At 41.9% G+C, this 27,995-nt stretch overlaps 1 protein-coding gene across 1 annotated transcript in view; it reads left to right on the top strand.

The window, feature by feature from the left end:
- Positions 1–12,040, top strand: part of LOC144681605 (inter-alpha-trypsin inhibitor heavy chain H3-like) — a 75,816-nt gene extending 63,776 nt beyond the window's left edge. Inside the window, exons 21-23 of the mRNA XM_078543341.1 lie at positions 1,615–1,787; positions 11,507–11,618; positions 11,724–12,040. Coding sequence (XP_078399467.1) covers positions 1,615–1,787; positions 11,507–11,618; positions 11,724–11,868 — 430 coding nt within the window. The 3' untranslated portion in view covers positions 11,869–12,040. The remainder of the gene's footprint in view (positions 1–1,614; positions 1,788–11,506; positions 11,619–11,723) is intronic.
- Positions 12,041–27,995: the final 15,955 nt, after the last annotated feature.

The raw sequence follows: 27,995 nt of genomic DNA, 5'->3' as shown, positions 1-27,995 counted from the left end.
TTAGGAAAGCAAATGGCACATTGGCCTTTATTGCAAGGGGATTGAAGTACAAGAATAAAGAGGTTTTGCTATAAATATACAAACTTTGGTGAGGCTATATGTGGAGGACTGTGTGCAGTTTTGGTCTCCATATTTAAGGAAGGATATACTCGTATTGGAGGCGGTACTGTGAAGCTTCACTAAATTGGGCCTGGGCTGTTTGATGATGAGAGGCTGAGTAAATGAAACCTATACCTTCTGGATTTTAGAAGAATGAGAGGTAATCTCATTGAAACATACAAGATTCTGAAGTGGTTTGACAGAATGGATACTGAAAGGCTGTTTCTCCTCACTCCGGAATCTAGAACATGGAGGCACAGTCTCAGAATAAGTGGTCACTCATTTAGCACTGAGATGAGGAGACGTTTCTTTACTCAGTGGTTTGTGAATCTTCAGAATTCTTCACTCCTCAGGGCTTCAGGTGCTCCATTGTTGAGTATATTAAAGGCTGAGATAGATGTATTTTTGGTCTCCCTGGGAATCAATGGATATAGGGAGCAGGCTTGAAAGCGGAGTTGAGGCAGAAGATCAGCTATGATCATACTGAATTGCAGAGCAGGCACCAGGCACTGTACGGTCTATTCCTGCCCCTATATCTTCTGTTTTTACGCTCTTATCAGCATGCTCCAACACCATCATTAGACAATGTTCAGGTTGCTCTGCCAAAATTTGAGCCCCAATATCTTTTGTACTTGATTGATGTTGGCAGGAGGTTGCACCACAAGCAGTCCTCACTGCTTTCAGGCTGACAGTTTCCTCTCCTTAGTATCTTCCAATTCCCTCCATGCATCTGCTCTGATTGCAAATTACTCTTTCAAGTCCCTTTCCAAGTCACAGCTGAAGTCCTATTCAAAGTATACATTGTTTCAAAAAGAGTAAGATTAACACTGAAATGCTTCGCCACACCGTGTTAACTCAGCATAATTACAATTACACAGCTCTCCCTTGGGGCTTTTCTGTGTTTTATTGATGCTCTTTAACTACAAAGCTGGAAAAGTAAATTGTTTTATTAAGAACTTTCATTTCACAGAGGAGGCTTCAGGCCAATCCACATCTAATAACCTGCTCTGAAAACTCTGTTCACATTTTGACAGCTGTGACAAATTCCACCACAGCAGCTGAGACAACCCACATTTTAAAACAATGTTCAAAGTAAAACAACATTCTAAAAAAAGTAAATTGCCCCTATCCCCCAATGTTAACAGATCCTTTAAAAAAAAATCCAGGATCCAGATCAGCAGCTTCACCAAAAGCTAATCAGTTCTTCATTGGGCCATACACTAACTGTGGAGCAAGCTTTGTTAAAATCCGTCCATTAGTTTTTGAGTTTTTTTTTACAAACAGACTAACAAAAGGGCAAAAACCTTTCCCCTGCCCACATTCAGTGGCAGAGGGTAAGAGAGTTACAACAGACTACTATCTGTGGTGTTTCTTTATGGATTGTATTCTTATTAATATATAAAAGTTATGAATAATGTATTAATAAAATGGATAATTTTGAGAGCTTTATTTGTTTACATTCAACATTCAGTTTAGATACTGAATAATTTATCATCTCTAACATTTACTTCCTAGTTTCTCAATTTCAATCATGAAAGAAAGGAATCTCACACTAACAATGGGAGATGATGCAACATTTGTTATTGTACTGCATCGGGTCTGGAAAAATCATCCTCTACACAGAGACTTTCTGGGATTTTATACAATTGACAGCCACAGGCTCTCAAATATGACCCACGGATTACTCGGTATGTATTCACTTCATTAGCTGCTCAAACATAATTAAACATGTTACCATTGATGGCCATGCCTTAAGCTGCTCGGGCCCTAAGCTCTGGAATTCAAACCCTAAAGCTTTCTGCCTCTTCATCTCACTTTCCTCCTTGAAGACACGGCTTAAAATTGACCCCCTAACCAATCTTTGGTCCTCTGCTCTAATATCTCCATATGTTGCTCTTTGTTATGTTTTGTTTTAAATGCCCCTGTGAAGTACCTTGGAACTTTATATTACGTTAAGGATGCTTTATAAACAGAAGTTATTGTTGGTGTTGTTATAACTACTAAATGCCAGTAACAGTATGTACAGCTCTTGTACAGAGGTTTTACAAATTCTTTTGTATGAAAAAGCTATTATATTCCAGCATCATATTTAGTGATGACTCTGCAGGATATATGTCCTAAAAGCAGTAATTTCCATTATTTACTGAAATTGACTGTGAATATGACACCATAGGCTGAATTTACCTTGTGAAAAGGGGACTGTTTTCATCCTGTGACGATGTAATATCCAGCGTGATCACATCGAATCGCAATCGCAATATCATCATGCCTGCTGGCAATAATATGGCGGGCGGGCAGACTCCAAGATCGGGAGTCATTTTGAAATTAGCAATTAAAGACTGTTTAACCTTGTTCGCAGTCTAATCGACTGCAATAATACGTCCTGGATGCGGTAATTTCGATGGATAACAAGGGCAGATATAAAGGCTACAGTTGGGTCTGTGTCTGACTTGAGCAGGACTGCAGCGGTTCAAGAAGACAGTTCACCACCATCTTCTCAAGGGCAAATAGGGATGGGCATTAAATGCTGGCCCAGCCAGCGAAGCCCACATCCTGTGAATGAATAATAAAAAAAGGAGAGACTGCTGAGAGGCTTTTGACTGGCTACTCTTGGAAGTTCCAGAATCCCTAGATAGTACCAGGGGTCTTAGGCATTATATTGTCTGCAAACTGGCAGATTTAGCAATATATCACCACTGTGGCATTGTCATTCTGTGTCTTATGGGCATAGTTATTTCTGTTGGAGATACATCCTCCAATGAGGAGGACAGGAGGAAGGGGAAGAGGAGAGGGAGGTGGTGTAGTGTTATTGTCACTGGGTTGGTATTCCAGAGACTCACAGTAATGCTCTGGGGACTGAGGTTTGAATCCCACCACGACAGATGGTAAAATTTGAATTCAATGAAAATCTGGAATTGAAGTCTGATGATGACCACAAAGCTATTGCCAATTGTCATAAAAACCCTTCTCGTTCACTAGCGCCCTTTAGGGAAGGAGATCTGCTGTCTTTACCTGGTCTGGCCTGCATGTGATTCCAGACCCACAGGAATGTGGTTGGCTCTTAAATACCCTCTGAATGAGGGCAATTAGGAACGGGCAATAAATGCTGGCCTAGCCAGAGAAGCCCACATCCCATGAATGAATTTTTAAAAAAGGCCAGATGAACAGGGACAGGAGTCACAAGAAGTATATGAGGGAGCTCAACCTGCAGAGGAGCAAGGGGCTGCTGAGGGCAGGGAGCTGCAGCCACAGAGGATGGAAGTTACATGAAGCTATACATGTATACAGAGTACAAATGACTTACCTGCAGATGATAGAGATAGAGTGCTTGAGAAGACTTCAGCTTCCCAGACCGACTGTGACTTCTCTTTCCAACATAGTGGCTGAGGGGCCACCCAATGCCTTTGCCTCAGTCTCATTTCAGGTCATATGTAGGGACTTGAGTGGCATTACCCAGCTTGCAGTGCAACATTGTATAAAGTTGTTCATAGATGCCACATGCAGGTTAATTCATAGCCTTCACCATAGACCACAATAATCAGACTGAAAGACCCAGAGGCTTTATGGCCATGGCTGGTTTTCCAAGGGTGCAAGGTATGACTGACTGCACCTATGTCACTAGCAAAGCACTAGCAGGCCAGCCAGGGGCATTTGTTAACAGGAATTCCCTTACAAGAATTATTTAACATCAAAAACTTCTAACAAATAGCTTATTGCATACTATACAGATAAATTTATCATTTTGTTCCCCAGTTACACATATATTATAAAGTTACAAAGATTTAACCAAACCAAAAGCTAGTACATGTAACAAGTACGATTAGCAGGATTTAAACATCATAGAATTATCATAACTCAGAATTATCAATTCTCAGAACCTACCCTTTCTCCTATATCTTAAACTCTGAATAGAACATCGATTACATTTGGGCTTTTCTTTAAAGTGAATAGAATATCAACAATCACACAGTCTTTGGTCATAATTCTTTCATGGTCAACCAAAAGTAGTGAAGATGCATTAAAGTTTTCTTTAGAAACATCTTGACCAGCTTGTACCTCTATTTTATATCAGGGTTTTCAACCTTGTTGATGTGATTGCAAACCAAAACTCCGGCAGTTTTCCCCTCTTCACATACGGATGTAAATTAGTCACGCTATGTGATACAAATGATTTATGTATCGGTTTCTCAACTTTAATAGAGAACATGGGTTTTTTCTTATTCTTCTCCTCTGTTAATGGAAACAAGCTTTCAATGGGTCTTTTAAGTTTGCTATGGAAACTGCATATGTCTGACTGACAACCAGCTTCAAATTTATATTCTTCACTCACTTCTTCCATAACGGACTTTCTCCTTTCCTCAGATGAATAAACTTGCACTGAGGAAGTTTTCCTCTTTTTACTCAAGTCACTTTCTAGTTTATCCAAGAGATGTTCCAGTCTTCTGAAAACATTCATATTTTTCCCATTGATGTTTCAAAAATAGAACCTTCATTTCCACTTCTTTCACAATTACACCCAAAATTTGATAACTCTCATCTTTTCCAAGTTTGCTAATCTTTTCATTCAGCTCAGCAACTGTTCTGGTCAGTTCAGTTGTTTGTTTCAGAGTTTTCTGTGGAATTCCTATACAAGCTTAACAACTTCACATGGGCATTCAGTTCATTTCAGGATCTTGCTTCTATGGCCACTGACTGCCCCTTAGACTTTTCCAATTCACTTGTTAGATCCTCGATCTGTTTCTTCAAATTTTCCTTATTTGCTTTCAAACCATAGATCTGTCCTTCCATGCTGCCCATCTCATTCTTTTTGTTCTCCAGATTGTATCAGAGTTCAAGAATCTCATTGCTTATTTCACAATGAAGTTCTAACAGTTCAACAGTCTTGGTTTTTAATTTTGCATTTAACCAACTGTTCTGATTCATCAGCAATTCCTTTTTCTGTTCAAGGCATTTTTAAAAAATCATTTTATGGGATGTGGGCATCACTGGCTAGGCCAGCATTTATTGCCCATCCCTAATTGCCCTTGAGAAGATGGTGGTCAGCTGCCAAAAAAAAATCACGATACTTGATTAACTTCAAGTATCAGAAGTCTCAATTAAGTTTTACTTGAAAATTTACTTTTGTTGAATTTGCTTCTACAAGTTTATTATTTAGATGTATCAAGTCCTCATTCAAGTGTTCTGTGACCAATGCTCCAACGTTCTCAACAGTTCATGTTTCTCATTAGCAAATGGCTCTTTTGTGGGGAAAGGTGGGTTTTCTACATTGATCAGTTTTCCCTTCAATTGCTCGTTATTGGCAATAAGCTTCTCATGTTTGGCTACAGTAATTTTTAGGAGTTTGGCAAGATCAGCATAATCAAGCACCTGCTGCAACCCTGTCGTTGACATTTTACCATCTATGCTGACCAAATCACTACCCATTATAAAATCTACCCCTTCAACAGGTAAACTAGGAACAATTGCCACAGTAACAATTCCATTAACTAAGTCACTTTGTAAATTGACTTTACATAAGGAAACAGGTTCATAAATCTCATAAATAACCTCATTAATACTTTTTCCTTCATCAAGTCATCTGGGACACAAATCGTATCATCAGCCACCATCTATTTTCCCCAGTGTCTATCAAAATATTAGTTTGTTTACTTCTTTTGTTGGAGGAGTAAGAGGACACCGATCCCTTAGAGACAAAACCTCTAAAATCTCCAGTAACCTGACTCACTTTAGCTGTAGTCAAGGAAGAAATCCTTTGACTATCCTGAGCAATATCCCCCTTTCTAGTGGGTTCTGAGGGAAGACGTTTCACTTGTACCATTGAGACTGTTTTAATACCCATTTTCTTTCCTGGTACAGCCTTTTCTAAAGACTCCTTAAGTGTTCCAATTATTGTCACCAGTTTGCCATTCAGCTTCCAACAATGGACTTTCAGATGCTCTGAATTATGGCAATAAAAGCAGAGTGGCTTCTTTACATCCCTTTCATCTTCTACACTAACATTTTTCTTGACTGGGACAGCTTCTGACTTCTCTACAAAGCTAGACTCTTTTCTGTCCCTCCAGCTTCTCTGTGGATTTACAAATGGAGATCTAATTCCTCCAAGCTGCTTATTTAGTATATCATACCCATCTGCCAGAACTGCTGCTTCCTGTACCTTAGAAATCTTACAGTTTTCCAGGTGTGGCCTAATAGCGATTGGGATGCTATTTTGAAATTCTTCCAGGATCATTATCTCCCTCACCTTCTCAAAATTTTGTTCGAACTTCAGGGATCGAAACCACCAGTCCCGCAACATTTCTTTCTCCCTAGCAAATTATTCAAATGTTTCATTTGGTCTTTTCGGTAAAGTCCAAAATTTCAACAAATAGGCTTCAGGGAAAAGCTCGGTAGCATTAAGTACCACAGTTTTAACAGCCTCATAATCTGAAGATTGTTATTCTGAAAGGCTATAAATACACCGATAGTCTTCAAAACCAAGATTCTTTGCGAAATGAGAGTCCATGTGTCCTTTGGCCACTTCAGCTTTGCAGCACCCTTTTCAAATGAAATAAAATATTTCTCAACTCCACCTTCAGTGAATTTAGGCAAAGACTCTGTTATATCGAAGATCCAAATGGGACTCAATGCATCATTTGAAGTTCGAGACTCTCTTTCACCCTGTAACCTAGCTTTTCTTGAGCCAGTTCATGCAATCTTATTTCTTTCTCTCTTTGAATCTCAAGCTTTGGCATTTCTCACTTTTTCTTTTGTTTAATTCATTCATGGGATGTGGGCATCGCTGGCTAGGCCAGCATTTATTGCCCATCCCCAATTACCCTTGAGAAGGTGGTGATGAGCTTCCTTGAATCGCTGCAGTCCATGTGGTATAGGCACACCCACAGTGCTGTTAGGGAGAGAGTTCCAGGATTTTGACCCAGCAACAGTGAAAGAATGAAGATGTATTTCCAACTCAGGATGGTGAGTGGCTTGGAAGGGAACTTGCAGGTGGTGGTGTTCCCATCTGTCTGCTACCCTTGTCCTTCTAGATGTTAGTGGTCATGGGTTTGGAAGGTGCTATTGAAGAAGCCTTGGTGAGTTGTGCAGTGCATCTTGTAGATGGTGCACACTGCTGCCATTGTACGTCGGTGGAGGAGGGCGTGAATGTTTGTGGATGGATTGCCAATCAAGTGGGTTGCTTTGTCCTGGATGGTGTCAAGCTTCTTGAGTGTTGTTGGAGCTGCACTCATCCAGGCAATGAGAGAGTATTCCATCACACTCCTGGCTTGTGCCTTGTGGATGGTGGTCAGGCTTTCAGGAATCAGGAAGTGACTTACTCGCCACAGGGTTCCAAGCCTCTGACCTGCTCTTGTAGCCACATTATTTATATGGCTAGTCCAGTTCAGTTTCTGGTCAATGCGAACCTTCATGATGTTAATACTGGGGTATTCAGCGATGGTAATGCCTTTGAATGTCAAGGGGAGATGGTTAGACTCTGTCTTGTTGGAGATGGTCGTTGCCTGGCACTTGTGTGGTACGAATGTTACTTGCCATTTGTCATCCCAAACCTGGATATTGTCCAGGTCTTGCTGAATTTGGACATGGACTACTTCAGTATCTGAGGAGTCGTGAATGGTGCTGAACATCATGCAATTATCAGTGAACATCCCCACTTCTGACCTTATGATGGAAGGAAGGTCATTGATGAAGCAGCTGAAGATGGTTGGGCCTAGGACACTATCCTGAGGAACTCCTGCAGTGATGTCCTGGAACTGAGATGGTTGACCTCCAACAACCACAAACATCTTCCTTTGTGCTAGCATGACTCCAACCAGTGGAGAGTTTTCCCCGATTCCCATTAACCCCAGTTTTGCTAAGGGCTCCTGGATGCCACACTTCGTCAAATGCTGCTTTGCTGTCAAGGGCAGTCACTCTCACCTCACCTCTGGCGTTCAACTCTTCTGTCCATGTTTGAACCAAGGCTGTCTTGAGGTCAGGAGCCAAGCGGCCTTGATGGAACCCAAATTGAGCGCCAGTGAGCAGGTTATTGCTAAGCAAGTGCCGCTTGAAAGCGCTATTGTTTTTGTGTAGAGAACTTGCCGCACCCTTAGCCAAGTTGTTCCATACAGCTACAATACTGGCATCTATCCGGCAATTGTCCAGATATGTCCTGTACACAAAAAGCAGGACAAATCCAACCCGGCCAATACCGCCCCATCAGTCTACTATCGATCATCAGTAATGCGATGGAAGGGGTCATTAATAATGCTATCAAGCAGCAATTGCCTAGCAATCACTTGCACACTGACACTCAGTTTGGGTTCCACCAGGGTCACTCAGCTTCTGACCTCATTACAGTCTTGGTTCAAACATGGACAAAAGAGCTGAGCTCCAGAGGTGAGGTGAGAGTGACTGCCCTTGACATCAAGGCAGCATTTGATTGAGTGTGGCATCAAGGAGCCCTAGCAAAACTGGAATCAATGGGAATCAGGGGAAACTTTCTGCTGGTTGGAGTCATACCTAGCACAAAGGAAGATATTTGTGGTTGTTGGAGGTCAATCATCTCAGTTCCAAGAGATCACTGCAGGTGTTCCTTAGGGTGGTGTGCCAGGCCCAAACAACTTCAGCTGCATCATCAATGACCTTCCTTCCATCATAAGATCAGAAGTGGGGATGTTTGCTGATGTTTGCATAATGTTCAGTACCATTCACAACTCCTCAGATACCGAAGCAGTCCATGTCCAAATGCAGCAAGACCTGGACGATATCCAGGCTTGTGCTGACAAGTGGCAATTAACATTCATTCTACACACGTGCCAGGCAATGACCATTTCCAACAAGAGAGAATCTAACCATCGCCCCTTGATGTTCAATGGCATTACCATCACTGAATCCCCCAATACCAACATCCTGGGGGTTACCATTGACCAGAAATTGAACTAAACTAGCCATATAAATACTGTGGCTACAAGAGCAGGTCAGAGGCTAGGGATCCTGTGGCAAGTAACTCAGCTCCTGACTCCCCAAATCCTGTCTTCCATCTGCAAGGCACAAGTCAGGAGTGTGATGGAATACTCTCCACTTACCTGGATGAGTGCAGCTCCAACAACACTCAAGAAGCTTGACACCGTCCAGGACAAAGTAGCCCACTTGATTGGCATCCCTTCCACAAACATTCATGCCCTCCACCACGACGAACAGTGGCAGCAGTGTGTACCATCTACAAGTTGCACAGCACAAACTCACCAAGGCTCCTTTGGCAGCATCTTCCACACTCACGACCACTACCATCTAGAAGAACAAGGGCAGCAGATACATGGGAACACCACCACCTGGGAGTTTCCCTGGGAGCCACTCACCATCCTGACTTGGAAATATATCGGCGTTCCTTCACTGTCACTGGGTCAAAATCCTGGAATTCTCTCCCTATCAGCATTGTGGGTGTACCTACACCACATAAACTTCAATGATTCAAGAAGGCATCTCATCACCACCTTCTCAAGGGCAATTAGGGATGGCTAATAAATGCTGGCCTAGCCAACAAAGCCCAAATCCCATAACTGAATTTTTAAAAAAATCATGTGCAGTGATTCAAATTGGCTGAAGACTGGCATCTGTTTTGCTGGGGACCTCCGGAGGAGGCCAAGATGGATCATCCACTCTGCACTTCTGGCTGAAGATTGTAGCAAATGCTTCAGCCTGATCTTTTGCATTGATGTGCTGGTCTCCCCCATCATTGAGAATGGTGATATTTGTGGAGCCTCCTCCTCCAGTAAGTTGTTTAATTGTCCACCATCATTCTTCATCACTGGCTAACTTTGCTAACTTCTCCCTCTGAAATACAAGTTCAAGCTTTCATATCTCTCTCTTTCCTCTTTTTCAAGATCAAGCTTTTTCATTTTTATCTTTCTGCCTCAAGCTGCACCATCCGCAACTGAATTCTAGCTAACTCAACTGAATTGCTATCTGGATCAACTTTTCCTTCTTTCAATCCCTGGTGCTGTGCTATTACTTCAATTATGCCTGCTTTCTTAGCCCTTGCATTCAACTCTAACTCTTCTATTAATGCAATTAACCTAGCCTCGGTCAGTGGTGAAAACCTTCCCACTCCAGAAAAGTAGTAGTAATTGACAAAGCCATTCTGCTTTCCGATCACTTAATAAAATTCACCGTTGAAATCTTATCAGCCTTAACCTCAGCAAGTACCAGCGACTCGTATTTGTCTTGGATGAGCCCCCAATTTAAGCTTTGATCCTAGAGCAGACCCTCAATTTTTTGGTAAGATCCAGTTGGGGACCAATAATGTGTTGTTTAAAGTAGGCAGTCTGAGATTCAAGATATTTGCTAAGTGAATAAAGCTACAAGATTCCACAGGGTTTTGAACAAACAAAAATAAACTTTACTACACAAGGTCAGAAAGATAAAACAATTTATAATATCTATCTCATACTCTAATATTCAGGGTAAATATGAGGAACAGATGAATTAACAAGCAAACTGTGGTCAAACACAGCACACTGCACACTAAATAGCAACTGCAACCAAGACAGGGTCCACAGATTTCTCAACAACCCAACAGACATCAGTAAATACTGTGAGTAAACTAATCTCACTGAAACTCTGTCTCTCTCATGAGGAATTCCGGCCTTCACCTTTGAAGATCTCGCCTTGGAATTCTCTCCACAAGTCGCTCCAACTCGTATGGCTTCAATGACAGCCTCCCTTGCAGGGTTTCAATCTAGTCTCCCAAGACTCCATTCCCTTGGATTCCTAAGTATACACTCAAGCACCAACTCACAAGCACAACTTCAGCTCTTCAGCTGCAACAAGCAGAATACCACTGTTCCAAAGGGATACCTTCACCCCAGTGGCCTACAGCACAGAGTCACCAAACTTCGGCTGCATTCTTGGATCATCAGGGCTTCTCCCCAGCCCTCTTCAATTACCAGATCTTCTCCTGAGCCATCTTCACTTAAAGCCTGCTAACTGCAGCCCTTTACCTACTTGTAACTTAACTAGGACTACTTCCTGTCCCTGTGTGGGACCCTTCATTTGGGACCTCTCCCTGTCCCTTGCCTGTGATAATAGTCATCTATGGCACTCTGCCCAGTCACATGATCAAGGTTTTTGTGCCATTGTTTTCTTCATGCACAGGTGTAGCCCGCTCCTGATCTGCGCATGCACGAAAGCTCTGAGGTCCATCAGCAGTTGAAGTTCCTACACTCTTAAGGTCAAGATAAGTTGACTTTCATAACAGTTTAACCACAAAATTTAGCAACAGCTTTTAAACTCATTCATCTCGTATGAACCATTAGGTCACCTTCATTAGTAGAATGAAATATATTTTTTTTTATTCTTCTTGCATATCCTGCACTACACTACTGTATTTGTGACTTTCCAGTAAAATTAATTTATCTTTATTTTGACACAGGCCAGTTTTACCAAGAAGTAAATGCTGAGATATATAACATTCGCCCCGGCTTAGATCAAGGCAAATCTGATGCAACAATGATTGTTAAAGATCACAAACTTAGAGTAACAAGGTAATGTTACTAAGATAGTGTTAATGCTTTTGACATGTAATATTTAATAGTTATAATTTTTCTGTACATTTCTTACATGCATTTTATTGATGATTTTAATTTTAGGGGGTACCAGAAAGATTACAGATTTGATCCAAAGCGAGGTACCAATGTCCCATGCTGGTTTGTTCACTACAATGGGAAAGGATTTATTGATGGAATTCCCACTGACTACATTGTTTCTTCTTTATTTGACTCATTATATGAATAACCTAAGACCAGATGACGAAAGTTTATCCCTTTAGTATTCCTTGCATGGCTTCATTATTCAATAATTTTATATGTCAATTGCATAATAAAAATCACATCTACAAGCACTTGCCGTCTCTTCAATTATAAATTTCTATGTTCATTTATAATGAAAACTGCCAATGTAAAATGACTCTATTTGGTTTGCGTGTGTTAAAGAGTGGAACCAGGAGTTGTAAGGTGAGCTCTAATGCTGACCCAGTGGGCTGAATTTTCCAGACTCTGAAAATGTTCAGGCATCGGGAGCATTTTCAGATCCCAACCCTCCTCATGGCAGCAGAGGGATTTCATCTGCAATTTCACTGTCAATTGAAAACCCTCCTCCAAGATCACCTTCCAATTAGGGATAGCAGGTGGGCTGAGGAGGTGGAAGGGTCAATCAGCGCCTGGTCAGCAGACTTCACTGTGGAGACAGTGAGCGTGCTGAAGATTCTGGGACATGAGGGAGCAATGCGATGAAATAGAGATGAGGTTGATGGTGTTAGAGAGCTCCTTAACCCGAGAAATCTCTATGATAGCAGTCTCCAAGTGAGACTGGTACAGTGCCAAGCCTGTGCCCTCAGATGATTGCTATCTTGCCATTTTTGCCATGTAAAGAGTGGCTGTAACTGTCAAGTTGCTTGGACTTTCTGATGTACACTCGCATCCTCAGCATAATTTTAAATATCCAGTGAAAATGCCTGATAATTGCCTTATTAGTGACCTCAATTTCCTCTGTCGCCGCACGGTTTCTCAACATCACAGTCTTCCCGCCTCTGAATGAAGTGATCAGAGGCAGGAACACGTCAGCAAACCGCTCGACACACTTTTTCAGATTTTCCTGGTGCCGACGCACCACCATCCCAACCCCCATTTCAAACCTGTCTCCAAGGGCTGATACAATTAAATAAGTTAAGAGCAGAAATTCTGATATCAATTCTCCCCACAAAAGCAATTGTGCATTCATCCTATGGTAGCTTATGTAATATAAGATGGGTTCCAGTACCCACTGAATTGGAAGACATTTAAAGAACAACTTCAGGGAAGTGTCCTGATTTCAACAGAAGAACTACTTTCATTCAATCCTATTGACACCAGAGGCAGTGACATAGGTACAGGCATTAGTACAGCTCCAGCACTGGATGGAGGAGAAAGTGGCCTGGTAATGGTAATCAGTATTATTAATTACAATGAAGGAACACTGGGCCAAAAGAACACTGTGCTGACTTTGAGTGGACCCAATCATTGACTAAGATCCCATTGTGAAACAATTGTGTTACTAGCTCTAATATGAATATGAATTTGGAAAAATGGTGTATCTTAAGAAAGTCATCCAGTAATTTAGCAATACCAAGTTGGTTCCAAAAGCATTTTTGATAGTAGGACAAATTTAATTGTTGCTACTCAATTGTTATTTGGCAAACTCCTGTGGCAACACTGAACAATGTATCTCTGGTGCTAGCATGATCGAAATTTGTGTATACAACAGGCTCTGATATGAGATTTTATATGGGCTTTAATGACTGTAAAAGGAAGTGTTTCTGTTGAAGTGCTTAATCACTAGAAACATGTTATACATGCCAAAGGTATTCTTGCACATGTAAACAAATAAATCAATTTTATTTTAAATTAATTTCAATCCATGTGTTGCTATTGCTGCTCTTTAGCCTATGGTTTCTGATCTCTCATTAAATAGAGTAAGATCCTCAAACTTCTCTTTTGTCAAACACATTTTCAGCTTTGCAATAGATTTAGTTTTCCTGCTTTTCCTTTAAATGTGATTTTATACACTGGTTTCATTAAACATAGAATCATAGAAATATACAGCATGGAAGGAGGCCATTCGGACCATTATATCCCCACTGGCTGACAACTAGACATCCAGCCCAATCCTACTTTACAACTCTTGGTCCATGGCCTTGTAAGTTACGGCACTTTAAATGCAAATCCAAGTACTTTTTAAATATTGAGGGGTTCTGCCTCTACTAATCTTTGAGGCAGTGAGTTCCAGGTTCCCACCACTCTCTGGGTAAAAAACATTCCCTTAAATTTATGAATTATTGTATTTGTTTAATTTCTAATAATTTATATATAAAGTAATTTCACAGCTGCTCATCACCTTCCGCCAATGCCCACATTCCCAGCCATTAACTATTCCCACATTTCCCACTCTGTGCACATCTTGTCTCCTTATTGTTTGCCTTGCTGTTTCTTTCCTTCCATAACTGTTCCATTCTCCCTATGGTCTTCCTGTTATATTATGTTGTACAGGTAACTAGCATATACTTCTGTATTTTAGTAATTTGTAATAATTATTAATTATGGGTAAATGTTTTAATTTGTGCATTGATTTTTTATTCCTTATTAAATTATTTTCAATAGTCCAGATTTTGCATTGAGAATAATGGTGAGGCTAATGACAGTCCTGAAACAGTATAATGAAAATGAATTGGATATCAACTTTCGGAAAACGCACATGCGAAGTGAAACGTGGAAATCTGGAAGTTGCAGTCCAACATATCCTGTTCCCCAGCAGTCTACACGAAAATAGTACCTCACCAGTAGTCTCAGCCTTGAAAGCAATGCAAGCATGTTAAGTTGCAGTTCCTACCTACTGGTTGGCATCCTTCAATCTGCAAGAGATAATGGATATGCAGCCTCAGAACTTTGGTGAGGTCGATTGAGATCATTTGCTGCACCTCTTTTGATGGCTGAACAAACCGATTCTGGAAAGGCAAGTCTGCCACAAGTGCCACACATGAAATTGTCCCTAGCCAGTAGTGCAGGGTGATCTCTGCTGATGCCTTGTTTGCAGGGCTGGCCTCTGCTTTTGAGCTTCTGAAACAACATGCCTTTGTGGTGGTGAACTCCAGCCCACAGCTGGTGTCGCTATTTGCATCAATTGTCAGCTAGAGTTTCCCACTTGTCATGATTGTTCTTGAGGGCATTCATGTCTCTTTTGGCAGTATTCTTGAATCAGAGCTTTGGGCATCTTGCTGGTTTCTTGGCATGGGCTACCTCCTGTATAGCATATCCTGGGGGATACAGCCATCCTCCATTCTGTGTATGTGCTCAAGCCAGCAAAGTTTTCTTTATTTGATTAGCGCTAGCATGCTTGTCCTAAAACAGCTTCATTGGTGACTTTGTCTTTCTATATGATGCCAAGGATGTGTTGTAGACACCAGAGATGGAGGTTATTGAGCATTTGTCCTTGGTAGGTGTAAGTTGTCCCGGCTTCGCTGCCATTCATCAATGTGCTGAGAATACGAGCCTTGTAGATAAGAACCTTGGTTCTTTGGGTCAGATTGTTGTTTCTCCATGACAATTTAGTTAGTCGGCCAAAGTTAGTGGCTGCCTTCCCAATGCATGTGCGGAGTTCTTCATCAAGTGATAGGTTGTCTGTCACAGTAGATTCAAGGCTGTAGAATTTGCTGAGTCTTTTTGAGTGTTTTTGAGTCTGATCACAAGCGGAGACACAATACCCCGTCCCATTACTACAGTTTTCCTGACACTGATGGTGAGGGAGAATGTGACACAAGTATGAGACAGACGATCCATGAACCTTTGGAGCTAGTCTTCTGGCTGATCAACTAGTGCATCATCAGCATGAAGAAGTTCTCTGATCAGGACATACCACAGTTTTGTCTTGGCTTTCAGTCGTGATGGGTTGAAAAGTTTCCCATTCGATCATGTGTGAAGACACATTCTTTCCACGTCCACAAGGAAGCAAAGGTTGTTAGGGCAGAGGAAAATATACCAAACAGAGTAGGGGCTAAGATGAAGACCTGTTTCTCCCCATTCTTGATCTCAAAAGAGGCAGAGGTAGAGCTGTCAGAGTGAATGGTGCCACGCATGTTATCATAGGAGGCCTGTAGAAGACTGCGAGCTTGGGAGGACAGCCAGTTCTCTCTAGTAACCGGCAGAGGGCTCTCCTGTTGGTGTCAAATGTTTTTTGTGAGATCCACATAAGCAAGGCAGAGTGGTGCTTACTGCTTTCTACACTTGTCTTAAAGCTGACATAGGGACAAGGTCATGTCTACCATGGATCAGCCTGCTCTGAAGTCACATTGTGCCTCTGGGTATATCTGTTGGCTAGTTGATGGAGCCTCATTAGAATGACCCTGGCAAAGGCCTTCCTAGTGACACTGAGGAGCAAGATGTCTCAGTAGTTGTTGCAATCCCCTCAATCACCTTGTTCTTGTATAACGTGATGACATTTGTGCCTAAATATCCTGTGGGACAGCCTTCACTCTAGCAGAGGAGGTAGTGTCATGGACCCAGAAGAAAAAAACAGTAAAAACTAGGAAATAATACTGGTCTGAACTGGTCTTGTATACTTAAAATGGAACACCAGTAAAGCTAGGAAATGAGAGTACTGGTCCAAACTGTTTTTTTCCTTCTGGGGAGTTATGGCAGCAGGGATAGCTCTGCTGGTATAGCTCAGCTGGTATTCCATCCTTTCCAGGTGCTTTCCTTGCTGTTTGGGAGGCAATGGCCTTTTCGAGCTGAAGTAATGAGGGTTCTGCATCAAGTTCATACATGACAGGTAGCTGCAGAGATCAGCAAGCATAGGCAGGGAGATATCCGTCTCACATGATATATAGTTCACTCACCCACTCGCTATCCACTAAACACTAAAGTTCGGGCAAGTACATTCAGGAGTAAGAGAAGGTTTAACCATGTGGTAAGTGATAATTCCTGCCAAATAATCTATATCAGGCCCTCATCTCCTTTATGGCTGTCAGAATATTTTCAAATGGTTTAAATGATAAATCAAATGTGGAAAAATTTGTAATCTTTTTGTTTCTGTGTCAACAAAACAAGTTGAAGCGTGATATCAAGCTTCCAAAGACACCACATACCGTGTACACATCTAAAGCATTCAGAACTATGAAGGCCTGAAGACCACAAGTAGATAAAGATCGGCCTATACATTACAGTGCTATAAACAAAACTTGCGTGACAGAGGTTGCAGCCGAAAAGATCAGGACATGGTGTAAACACCTCAAGCATGGAGTCAGCTTGGTGGGATACTACCAAGTGTCTGTGCAGCCCGAGGTAGCCAAATAGTATAAGGGTAAGAACTGGCCCTCCCACCCCCTTCACCTGAAGTTAGAGTGCTCTCATGGACAGCTGGAAGTCCTTTCACTTTAACAATAACCCACAAAGGTGTTAACAAGACTCCTCAGCTTGGGCTTCATGGAGGAAACAGGTTATATTAATTCCTGGGGCAGAACTTAGTGCCAGCAATGCAGATATCCACCTCCCCCCACCAACCAGTTGGAGAACTGGTGGAAGCCCCACATCACTTCTCTGGAGGAGGCCTGACATTATTTAACTGCACTCAGACACTTAACTGGCCAGCATCAGGTCTTCCAGGTGACTAAGACGCCCAGAGGGCAGAAATACCGCCCCAAGAGCTGCTGAACAATCACGTGCCGGCACCTCCACATTGCTTCTCCCCCCCTCCCCTTTCCGATGCCAGGGTCTGCGATCAGGCACTGAATGCCTTTCAATGAGGGACTCGCCCCACCACCCCCCTACCACAAGGCCACAGGCAAGCCCAACAGGGTTTGCTCAGCAGCCTTGGTGCTGCCACAGGAGACCCATGCGAGTCCCATTAAATCCCCGAGCAAACATTAAATTCCTGTGAGCTCAGGGATAATTGGCTTTAAGTGGCTCATTTATGAGCCTAATTGGCATCCCACCACCAGCGGGTGGAAGTCCCACGTTGGGCTTTCCCACTGATTAAATTGGGAACAATTTTCCCAATACTAGGAATCAGATGCGGGTACCCCGGCCCAATTCTCCCATCACCCACAATATTGTCCACTCTGGAGGCTCCTCTAAATTTAGCCCCTGGTCTTTTATTGTAATACTTGTTGTTTAAAACCACTCAGGCTTGAATCATGCCGAGGTTATTTTTTCACAGTTAACAAATCTTAGTTGTGACTGTAACGTTGGGAAATCCACAAACAATGGCTCCGCAGCAAATAAAATGGTGTATTTACTACCAAAGGAACCTGCATGTTGGTTTAATTCATGCCTTCAAACATGACATAAGAAGTTGTAGGTCTGTATCATGCTGGTTTATAGGATGTACAGATGAAACAGTTTCAGCACCCTGACATTCTGGTAAATCTGGTAAAATGATTGCCTGTTCTTCATACAATGTGCTTTAATGATTTCAATGGAATAAAAATCAGGCAAGTTCTGCAACAGGGGGATAATTTATGCCATCAGATTACTGTCCGAGACACAAATTTATGCCACAACTCATTTTGAAACCATTGAGACTACTTTTATTGAAGGGTATAAATTAAAATGGAAGACTACCTCCAACTGCATCTGAAATATACTGTGTTGACAGCAGCTAATGACTAGATAGAGACAATGGCAACTTACAGTAAGATAGTGGCTCATTGGTCTAGGGGTATGATTCTCACTTTGGACATGAGAGGTCCTGGGTTCAAATCCCAGACAAGTCCCACTTTTCAAGCACAAGGGCTTGAACTGAATACATGGTGTGATTTAATTTGTTCCTTTGGGGTTCTAAAACCAGGACTCATAATCTCAGAATGAGAGATGGGCCATTTAGGATAGAGATGAGGAGGAATTTCTTTACTCAGAGGAAGGTGAATCTTGGAAATTCTCTACCCCAGAGGGCTGTGGAGGCTCAGTCGCTGAGTAAATTCAAGACAGAGATCAATTTTAGATTTTTAAGATGTCAAGGGATATGGGGAGAATACAGGAAAATGGCTTTGAGGTAGAACATCAGCCATGATCTAGTTGAATGGCAGAGTAGGCTCGAGGGGCTGAATGGCCTCCTCCTGCTCCTATTTCCTATGTTCCTATGTGAGAAAGAGATTGTCAGACTTATTAAAGAGGCAGTGGAATTGAAGCCACAGAAGCGTTGCTTTCTTAACGATTGTATTTCTTAAATATGAACCAGCCTCCAGATTTGAACTTGACATTCAGCTTTATTACAATTTTTGAGGTACAAATTGATTTTCAATCAACCCAATGCCATTCCACTCTGTTAAGAAATTCAATTTGCAGATATGGCATGGTAGAAATAAATTGCATTTTAAAAGCTTTGAATAATTCTTTCTGGGGGTTGCCTAATCAATGTATCCCTCTGGAATTGATTTGGGTTTAATAAATCATTTACAGGCTGTTTATTGGAACTTGGCTTGTCTCTACATCCAGCTGGATAATTAGGTGCCCTCCTTTGTGTGTTGCACTTATCTTGCATGTGATGGCAGTGGATATCAAAGATCCATTGTGTTACAATCCCGGTAGAAACTGATAATTTTAAACGAGATTTGGATTCCTAATGATCAATTTAAAGGAAATGCACAACAAGATTTCACTTTTACTGTAACAACTAAAAACAACATTCACTAAACATTACCCAGTAAGCAACTAATACTCCATACTATGGAAAATTAACCCTTACGAATGCTTTAATGCGACTGATAACCCCACACCCCATACATGTACATTACAATACATTTCTCATTACAGTCTTTGTAGGAAACTGTCCACAGTCGCCATTTTCTTGGCCTGCAATACTGCACCACCCCTCCAGCAAATTACCCAAAGCGCGGACATAATCTATAGAATAGACAGGAAACTGTTCAATCTATGCCACCTTCAATCGAAAAGCAAATTCATTCCAGCCCGTCATAGAGCTTTGATATGCAGATGATGCTTGCATGTGCTCACCCAAAAAGTGAGCTCCTGGTCACTGTCGACTCATTCTCCAAAGCATATGAGAAAATGAGCCTTTCACTAAATACCCAGAAAACTAAGGTCCTCGTTCAACTAGCTCCCATAGCAAAATACATCCCCCCGTCTATTAAGATCAGTGGTGAGATCCTGGAAAATCTGGACCATTTTCTATATCTTGGGAGCCTCCTTTCGATGAAGGCAGACATGAATGACACAATTCATCATCGCCTCTAAAGTGTCAGCTCTGCCTTCTGCCAACTGAGGAAAAGAGTATTTGAAGACAAGGATCGCAAACCCAAGATTAAGGTCAGGGTTTAACAGGCAGCAGTGATCCCCGTGTTCCTATATGCTTTAGAGACTTGGACAACCTACAGCAGGCACCTCAAAGCACTGGATAAGTACCATCAGCGGTGCCTTCACAAGATTCTCCAAATCCAGTGGCAAGAAAGGCGGTCCATCAGCAGCGGCCTCTCCCAAGCCAACTTGCCCAGAATCGTTGTGCTAAAAACCAGGTGTGCTGGATGGGACATGCTGTTCATATGCCTGACACCAGACACCTGAAGCAATTGCTCTACTTGGAACTCAGTTGAGGCAGGAGAGTCTCAGGAGGACAGTGGAAATGCTTTAGGGACGTCCTCAAAGCATACCTGCCAAATCATGGGAGACCCTGGTTTGTGACCAACCAAAATGAAGAAGGTTCATTTGGGAAGGCACCGAACACATCGAGAAATTTCTTCGGGATCTTGCAGGTGTTCCTCTTTCCCGCTATGGTCTGTATCTGCTGTATATGAACATTAGAAATACTACAGAAATTTAAAGCAAAAACAAAAATAGCTAGAAAAATTCAGCAGGTCTGACAGCATCCGCGGAGAGGAACACAGTCAACGTTTCGAGTCCGTATGACACTTCATCAGAACTAAGGAAATAGAGAACTGAGGTGAAATTTAAGATGGGTGGGGTGGGGGGAGGGGGGGTACAGGTAGAGCTGGATAGAGGGCCAGTGATAGGTGGAGGCAAAGAAGAGATTGCCAAAGATGTCATAGACAAAAGGACAAAGGGGTGTTGACGGTGGTGATATTAGCTAAGGAATGTGCTAATGGTGACATTAAGGGTAGAAAGCAGGACAAGCAAGTGTCAGATGGTCCTAGTGGGGGTGGGGTGGGGGGAAGGGATTGAAATGGGCTAAAAGGTGGAGATAAAACGATAGATCGAAATAAATTTAAAAATAGGTGGGAAAAGAAAAATATATTTAAAAATTATGAATTATTGGAAAAAGGGGGATCGGAAAGGGGGTGGGGATGGAGGAGAGAGTTCATGGTCTGAAGTTGTTGAACTCAATGTTAAGTCCAGTAGGCTGTAAAGTGCCTAGTCGGAAGATGAGGTGCTGTTCCTCCAGTTTGCGTTGAGCTTCACTGGAACATTGCAGCAGGCCAAGGACGGACATGTGGGCATGAGAGCAGGGTGGTGTGTTGACTTCAGATCATGAACTCTCTCCTCCACCCCCGCCCCCTTTCCGACCCCCCATTTTCCAATAATTTATAATTTTTAAATATATTTTTCTTTTCCCACCTATTTTTAAATTTATTTCGATCTATCGTTTTATCTCCACCTTTTAGCCCATTTCGATCCCTTCCCCCCACCCCACCCCCACTAGGACCATCTGATACTTGCTTGTCCTGCTTTCTACCCTTAATGTCACCATTAGCACATTCCTTAGCTAATATCACCACCGTCAACACCCCTTTGTCCTTTTGTCTATGACATCTTTGGCAATCTCTTCTTTGCCTCCACCTATCACTGGCCCTTTATCCAGCTCTACCTGTACCCCCCCTCCCCCCACCCCACCCAGCTTATATTTCACCTCAGTTCTCTATTTCCTTAGTTCTGATGAAGTGTCATACGGATTTGAAACGTTAACTGTGTTCCTCTCCACAGATGCTGTCAGGCCTGCTGAGTTTTTCCAGCTATTTGTGTTTTTGCTCACATATTCCCTGGCAAAGGCTGGTACTCCTTAACTCAGCCAGCCAGCATTACTGCACTGAAGCCCTTTCCATGCACAGGGCCAAAAACTCTTGGCTTATGGAATCTCTGCCTCTTGCTCAGTCTCTGGTCGATACTTGCCTTCTAGAGGGTGCACAGAAGTTCTGCCCCCTACAAGGCTGAGGAAAATCTCAAACTGCAGAAACCCAACAGAAACATTTTTCACTGTATCTCCTGATACCAACTGGAAGGAACTGCATGCGTAGTTTATCCCATCGGTGATGTAATTGAAATGCGCCTGCATCTGCCGGTGCGAGCACCAATTTGCACAGATACAGAGACATGCTTGATGGTGTTATCATGTATTGACACTTGCGTGGTGACTCCACAAACTTAATGAGTACCCACTCAGTGGCATGATTTACAACACTTTTGAGTTGCAGGCTTCAACAGAAGATTTTGAAAACAGTGCGTTTGTTTCAGAGGTGAGAGTATTTCTGAGCATTCATCTACAATTTAGAACTTGTAGTAAAATGCCATTATCTGTGAGAGGTTAAATGGCTCTGGGGCTGATGTGCTCCTCTGCTGTAGATCTGAACCTACATCCATTCATTGTTGTTTCATCTCTCCCCTCTCTGATTGCTTCCATGCCATTGTCCAAGTTCCTCTGCTTCTAATACAGATGTATTTTATGAACATACGAGTTAAGAACATGAGTAGACCACTCGGCCCTTTGAGCCTGCTCCGCCATTCAATAAGATCATAGCTGATCTGACTGTAACTTCCTACTTACCCCCGATAACCTTTCACCCTCTTGTTTATCAAGAATTTATCTACCTCTGCCTTGAAAACATTCAAAGACTATGCTTCCACTCCCTTTTGAGAGAGAGTTCCAAAGACTCGCTACCGCTTGAGAGAAAAAAATTCTTCTCATCTCCATCTTAAATGGGCAACCCCTAATTTTTGAGGAAACACCCTCTCCACATCCATCCGATCAAGACCCCTAGGATCTTATATGTTTCAATCAAGTCACCTCTTACTCTTCTAAACTCCAGCAGAAACAAGCCTAGCTTGTCCAATCTTTCCTCATAATACATCCTGCCCATTCCTGGTATTAGTTTAGTAAACCTTCTCTGAACTGCTTCTAACATATTTGCATCCTTCCTTAAACAAGGAGACCTATACTGTACTCCAGATGTGGTCTCTCCAGTGTCCTGTACAACTGAAGCATAACCTTATGACTTTTACATTCAATTCCCCTTGCAATAAATGATAACATTCTATTAGTTTTCCTAATTACTTGCTGTACCTGAATACTAACCTTTTGTGATTCATGCACTAGGACACCCAGCTCCCTCTGAATCTCAGCTCCACAATTTCTCACCATTTAGATAATTTGCTTTATTTTTATTCTTCCTGCCAAAATGGACAATTTCATATTTTCCCACATTATACTCCTTTTGCCAGATCTTTGCCCACTTGCTTAACCTATGTCTCCTTGTAGCCTCCTTATGTCCTCTTCACAACTTCCTTTCCTACCTACCTTTGACTCCTGAGTAAATTTAGCAACCATACCTTCTGTCCCTTCATCCAAGTCATTTCTGTAAATTGTAAAAAGCTGAGGCCTCAGCACTGATCCCTGTGGCACACAACTCGTTACATCCCATCAACCAGAAAAAGACCCATTTATGCTAAATCAATTTTCTGCTAGCTAGCCAATCTTCTATCCATGCCAATATGTTACCCCCTACACCATGAGCTTTTATTTTCTGCAATCATCTTTGGTGTGGCACCTTATCAAATGCCTTCTGGAAATCTAAGTACAGGACATCCACCTTTAAAGTTACCCTTTAACTGCAGCTCGTGACTCAAAGAACTCCAATAAATTGGTTAAACGTAATTTCCCTTTCACAAAACCATGTTGACTCTGCCCGATTGCTGTGAATTTTTCTAAGTGCCCTGTCATAACCTTTAATAATAACTTCCAATGTTTTCCCTATAACAGATGTTAAGCTAAAAAGTCTGTACTTTCCTGCTTTCTGTCTCCGTCCCTTTTTGAATAAAGGAGATATAGCTATTTTCCAATCTAATGGCACCTTCCCCAAATCTAGGGAATTCTGGAAAATTAAAACCAACACATCAACTCTTACAATAGCCACTTCTTACGTATTCTAGTCCATCAGGATCCAGGGATTTGTCAGCCAGCAACTCCAACAATTTGCTAAGTACCACTTCTCTGATGATTATAATTTTCCTGATTTCCTCCCTCCCATCCAATTCCTGATTTACAGCTTTTTCTGGGATTTTACTTGTATCCGCTACCATGAAGACTGATGCAAAATACCAATTCAATTCATCTGCCATGGCATTATTTTCCATTATTAATTCCCCAGACTCACTTTCTATAGGATCAACACTCAATTTGTTAACTCTTTTCTTATTTAAGCATCTATAGAAACTCTTACTATCCATCTTTATATTTCTAGCTAGCTTTCTCTTGTATTTTAATTTTTCCCTCCTTATTCATCCTTTAGCTATGCCATTTTTGCCATGTTTAGTATTTTAATGTTACATCTGCTAACCATGTCTAACTGAGCCTTCCAGCACTGTCCATCCCTCGACCATGCACTGCTAGGTACCAGCTTTATCTTCCCTCTGTATCATCAGGAATTGATTTTCCTGCACTAAAGTATGACAGCATAGAAGCACTCTGGTGATACTTTGGAAAAGATTCAATAGAACAGGCCAATGGTGCATGTTGACCTACAAGCAACCCACATCCAGTCATTGCGTTCATGACACCAACAATGAAGTCACGTCAGGAGGCCTTTCCAGAACTGCAGCTCATTAATGGGACGTACAGAATCAACCAAGTGCGGCTACCCTCCGTATCAGGTGATGGTGCAGGATAAATTTGGCAGTGTTGTGTTCTATGCTATGGTGAGGAATGAGATGGCTGAGGTGCTAGACCAGATTGTAGGCGCGTTCATTGAAATGATGGGATCCCACATTGATTGGCTGAAGATAGCAATTATGAACATCAACATAAATGCAATTGAAGCATCTTCCAGCTGTCACAATGCTCTTGTGCTGATTTCACGCAATGCAGAACATGAGGACATCACCTTCACATTGCTAACTCTGAATGACGAGTATCCTATTCCCTGGCCTAATGAGCACTTGGACCACAGATATGCCTGCCTACACACTGCTCCACTTTCTTCACCTGTGTGGCTCTATTTTAAGTTTCCAATCACATTGGGAAGCCAGACATCTCACAGGCCACAACAGGAAGAAAACAATGACACTTGCTCATAAACACCAACTTCCTGAGTCCCATCTCAAGAAAAACCAAACAGAGCCTCCAGAAGCTCCATGGTGGTCTGCTGGGGTCTGTCAAACAACAAGGATGGCTGAAGGCTCGGGTAGCAGTACGTGAAAAAAAGAAATTGCACCATGTGCCACAAAGGCAAGCTGCCCAACCATCAGAGCATCGAGCCCATGATTGCTTTACGAAGTGTAAATGTGGATGCTCTTGCTGGTTCCACCTTTGTTGCCTCCCACCTGGAGTGGACCCTCATATTCTAGTGTAACTATCATGTGTCATGACCAAAGTTGTGATCATGCCTCAATTAGCAATATTTCTCTTGTCTTGCCTCTCCATGTCTCTTTCCTCCTTTAAGATGTTCCACAAAACCAACCCCTCTGACCAAACTGGTCAAATGCTATGTTAACTTTTATGACACAATGTGAAATTTCACCTTCAGAATCTTTTGTGAAACCTTTTGAGATGTTTCATTGTGTTATGGGTGCTATGTAAATACAAGGTGTTTTGTTGTTGGAAAGAATTATTGCTTTTGAATTCAGCTGTATTGTGAAAGACAGTAAAATAACCTTACTTGGATATGAAATTGTCATTCTGTTAATGATATCTTCTTTTTCCTACGGCGAGCAGCCCCATCACATTCAATTCCACCACACCATGGCCGAGTAGTTAAATAGAGCATGAGGTGCGTTACTTTGAACTCCACTCTCTTCCACCCATCAAGGGGCTTTGGCCAGAAGATCGAAGCCTTGCATGCTTTTTGTCACTGATCTATCCTGTTTGCCTCTCTTACCCTCTGCACTGAATGACTTCTTATCCACAGTGATTTCAACTTCCATCATCATGTTCCCCCTCCTCCGATTTCACTGCCCTCTTATGTTCCCTTAATCTCTTCCTCCATGTAAACGCCCTAACTCATGTACACATCCAGCTGTAAGGGACTGCACTCAGCTGCTTCCATTCTAATCTATCTAAACGTAGCCAGATTAACACCCTTCTATCCTCACCCCTTCCCTCTCAAAACAAGTTCCTCTAGCCCCCACTTACCACCCCACCACATCCTTCAATATTTCCACCAGCAGGAAAGAAATTGGAGCCTCTACCATCACTATCCATAGCTCCAGGCTACAACATGCATATAAAAGTGTAGGTTGCCACAGGAACTTGGACTCCTTGGGGTGTGGTTGGCTCAGTTGACTGAACAGCTGGTGTGGATCAGATTGGTGCCAATAGCACAGGGTTCAATCCCCATTCCAGCTGGGATGGATTTGGAACCTACCTCCCTGTCCTATCCATGGTGGAGATCGTGGTATTGTGGGTTGAACCTGCTTCAGTGCAGAGAACTCACAAAGAATATAACCTCTACATTACAATACCTCTAACATTGTAGCTGTAGATGTGTAACATAAAACACCATTGAGCACTGCTTATTTTGCCCTTTAGGTACAATAATTTTTACAAATAGAATTTAGCATTTGAGAAGACACAAAAGGTTGAGTAGAACAGATTAAAACATATGATAATCATAAAGGATGACAGGTCTAGAGGTTACATCAGTGGAGTTTACAACAGCAACCTAAATATGGAGTCTATTGTAAGAGTCAAAGCTCATTATCCTCCACCTGTTAAAAGTGTGCACCCAATATTCCAATGTTGAAGAAATAATGAGAAGTGTTAAGTGGTTAGTAGAGCAGGGGTGTCCAAATGCCCCAACCATTGTGTTGCTTGTTGGTCCGGTTTGAATTTTATGAGGTTAGAGCTATGGAAAGAACTGCTTATAGCACCACAGCCTCACTGGTGGATAAATCCTAAATTAGAACCCCGAAACGGTATCACCAACTCGAGATCGATGGAATCAAAAGGGAATTAGGTTGCTGTCTGAAAAGAAAGAATGTGCAAGGTTACAGATATAAGGCAGAAGTGGGACTAGGTAAAAGGCTGTTTCAGGGAGCTAGTGCAGACTGGATGAGCCGAATGGCCTCCTTCTGCACTGTAAAGATTAGGTGTGAATTGTACGGAACTTGGATTTCTTTTTTAAAAGTGCTGCTTCTAAGGTTCCATGTCAGGTCCCTATGAAAGCAGGACACCAGTTAGTGGAAAATAAATAACCCCCGTGCAAAACTAACATTTAAAACTTCATACAGTGCATGTAACATTTGCATTTAAAGTGCAAATATTTGTATATATTATATTCAAAGAACAAAGAACTTAAACATTGCTGCTGCCAACGAACCAACCAGAAAGCGCCTGTTAAGAGATGCCCTCACCTCTCAGTCCTCCTAACGCCCTTTCGCCGGTCTGGAAGGACTCCGGGACCACGCCATGCAGGCAGCTACGCATGCGCACGAAGTATACGTACGCCCCCGGACAGAAATTGATGGGAATTAGTGGTAAACATAGTTCAACAACGGGAGACGGGCTGAAGGATGTGAATTTATGCGCTGCTATAACTAAAATAATTATTTCATTTATATTTCAGTATTGATCTCCGTATACAGACTAATCTTTGGGCCTCACTGCTCAGATTGCGCAGTTTGTTTAAAAGTATCTTTATTTTCAACTTTTTTTGGCAATTTAGAAGTCGGGTCAATGTCAGTGTTGCTTATAAACAGAGCTCAGAATCAAGCCTAATTTCTTGTAGTTGGATTGTGCAAAATGAAGACAATGCTATCCTTTCTTTTACTGATTTCTATCCCAGCATTAATATCCACTGATTACATAATAACGGAGTCAGAACATCAAAGGTAATGCACTATTTATGAACGAAATATTTATAATAACTTTCTTAGTTTGCTGATTTACTGTTTGAACCTTTTAAACTATTTATGACACGAAATATTTATAACTTTCTTGATTCGCTGATTTACTGTTTAAACTGTTTATTCTTTCTTTTGCATTTGAGCAGAGTGATTAAGCGAACTCGGTCGAATGTTGCGAAACTTTCGGGAAGAACGCTGAAAGTATTCAGCAGCGAATCCGTACATGTAAAAATGCTGTGCTTCATTTTTAAAAAATCTCTGCGAAATGTTATTTCAAGTAAGGTATCAAAGCACTAACTATTAGTTATACAC

The sequence above is a fragment of the Cetorhinus maximus genome, chromosome 6, assembly GCF_964194155.1.
Source record: "Cetorhinus maximus chromosome 6, sCetMax3.hap1.1, whole genome shotgun sequence".
NCBI classification, from domain to species: Eukaryota; Metazoa; Chordata; class Chondrichthyes; order Lamniformes; family Cetorhinidae; genus Cetorhinus; species Cetorhinus maximus.
This window is presented reverse-complemented; position numbering and strand designations above follow the sequence as displayed.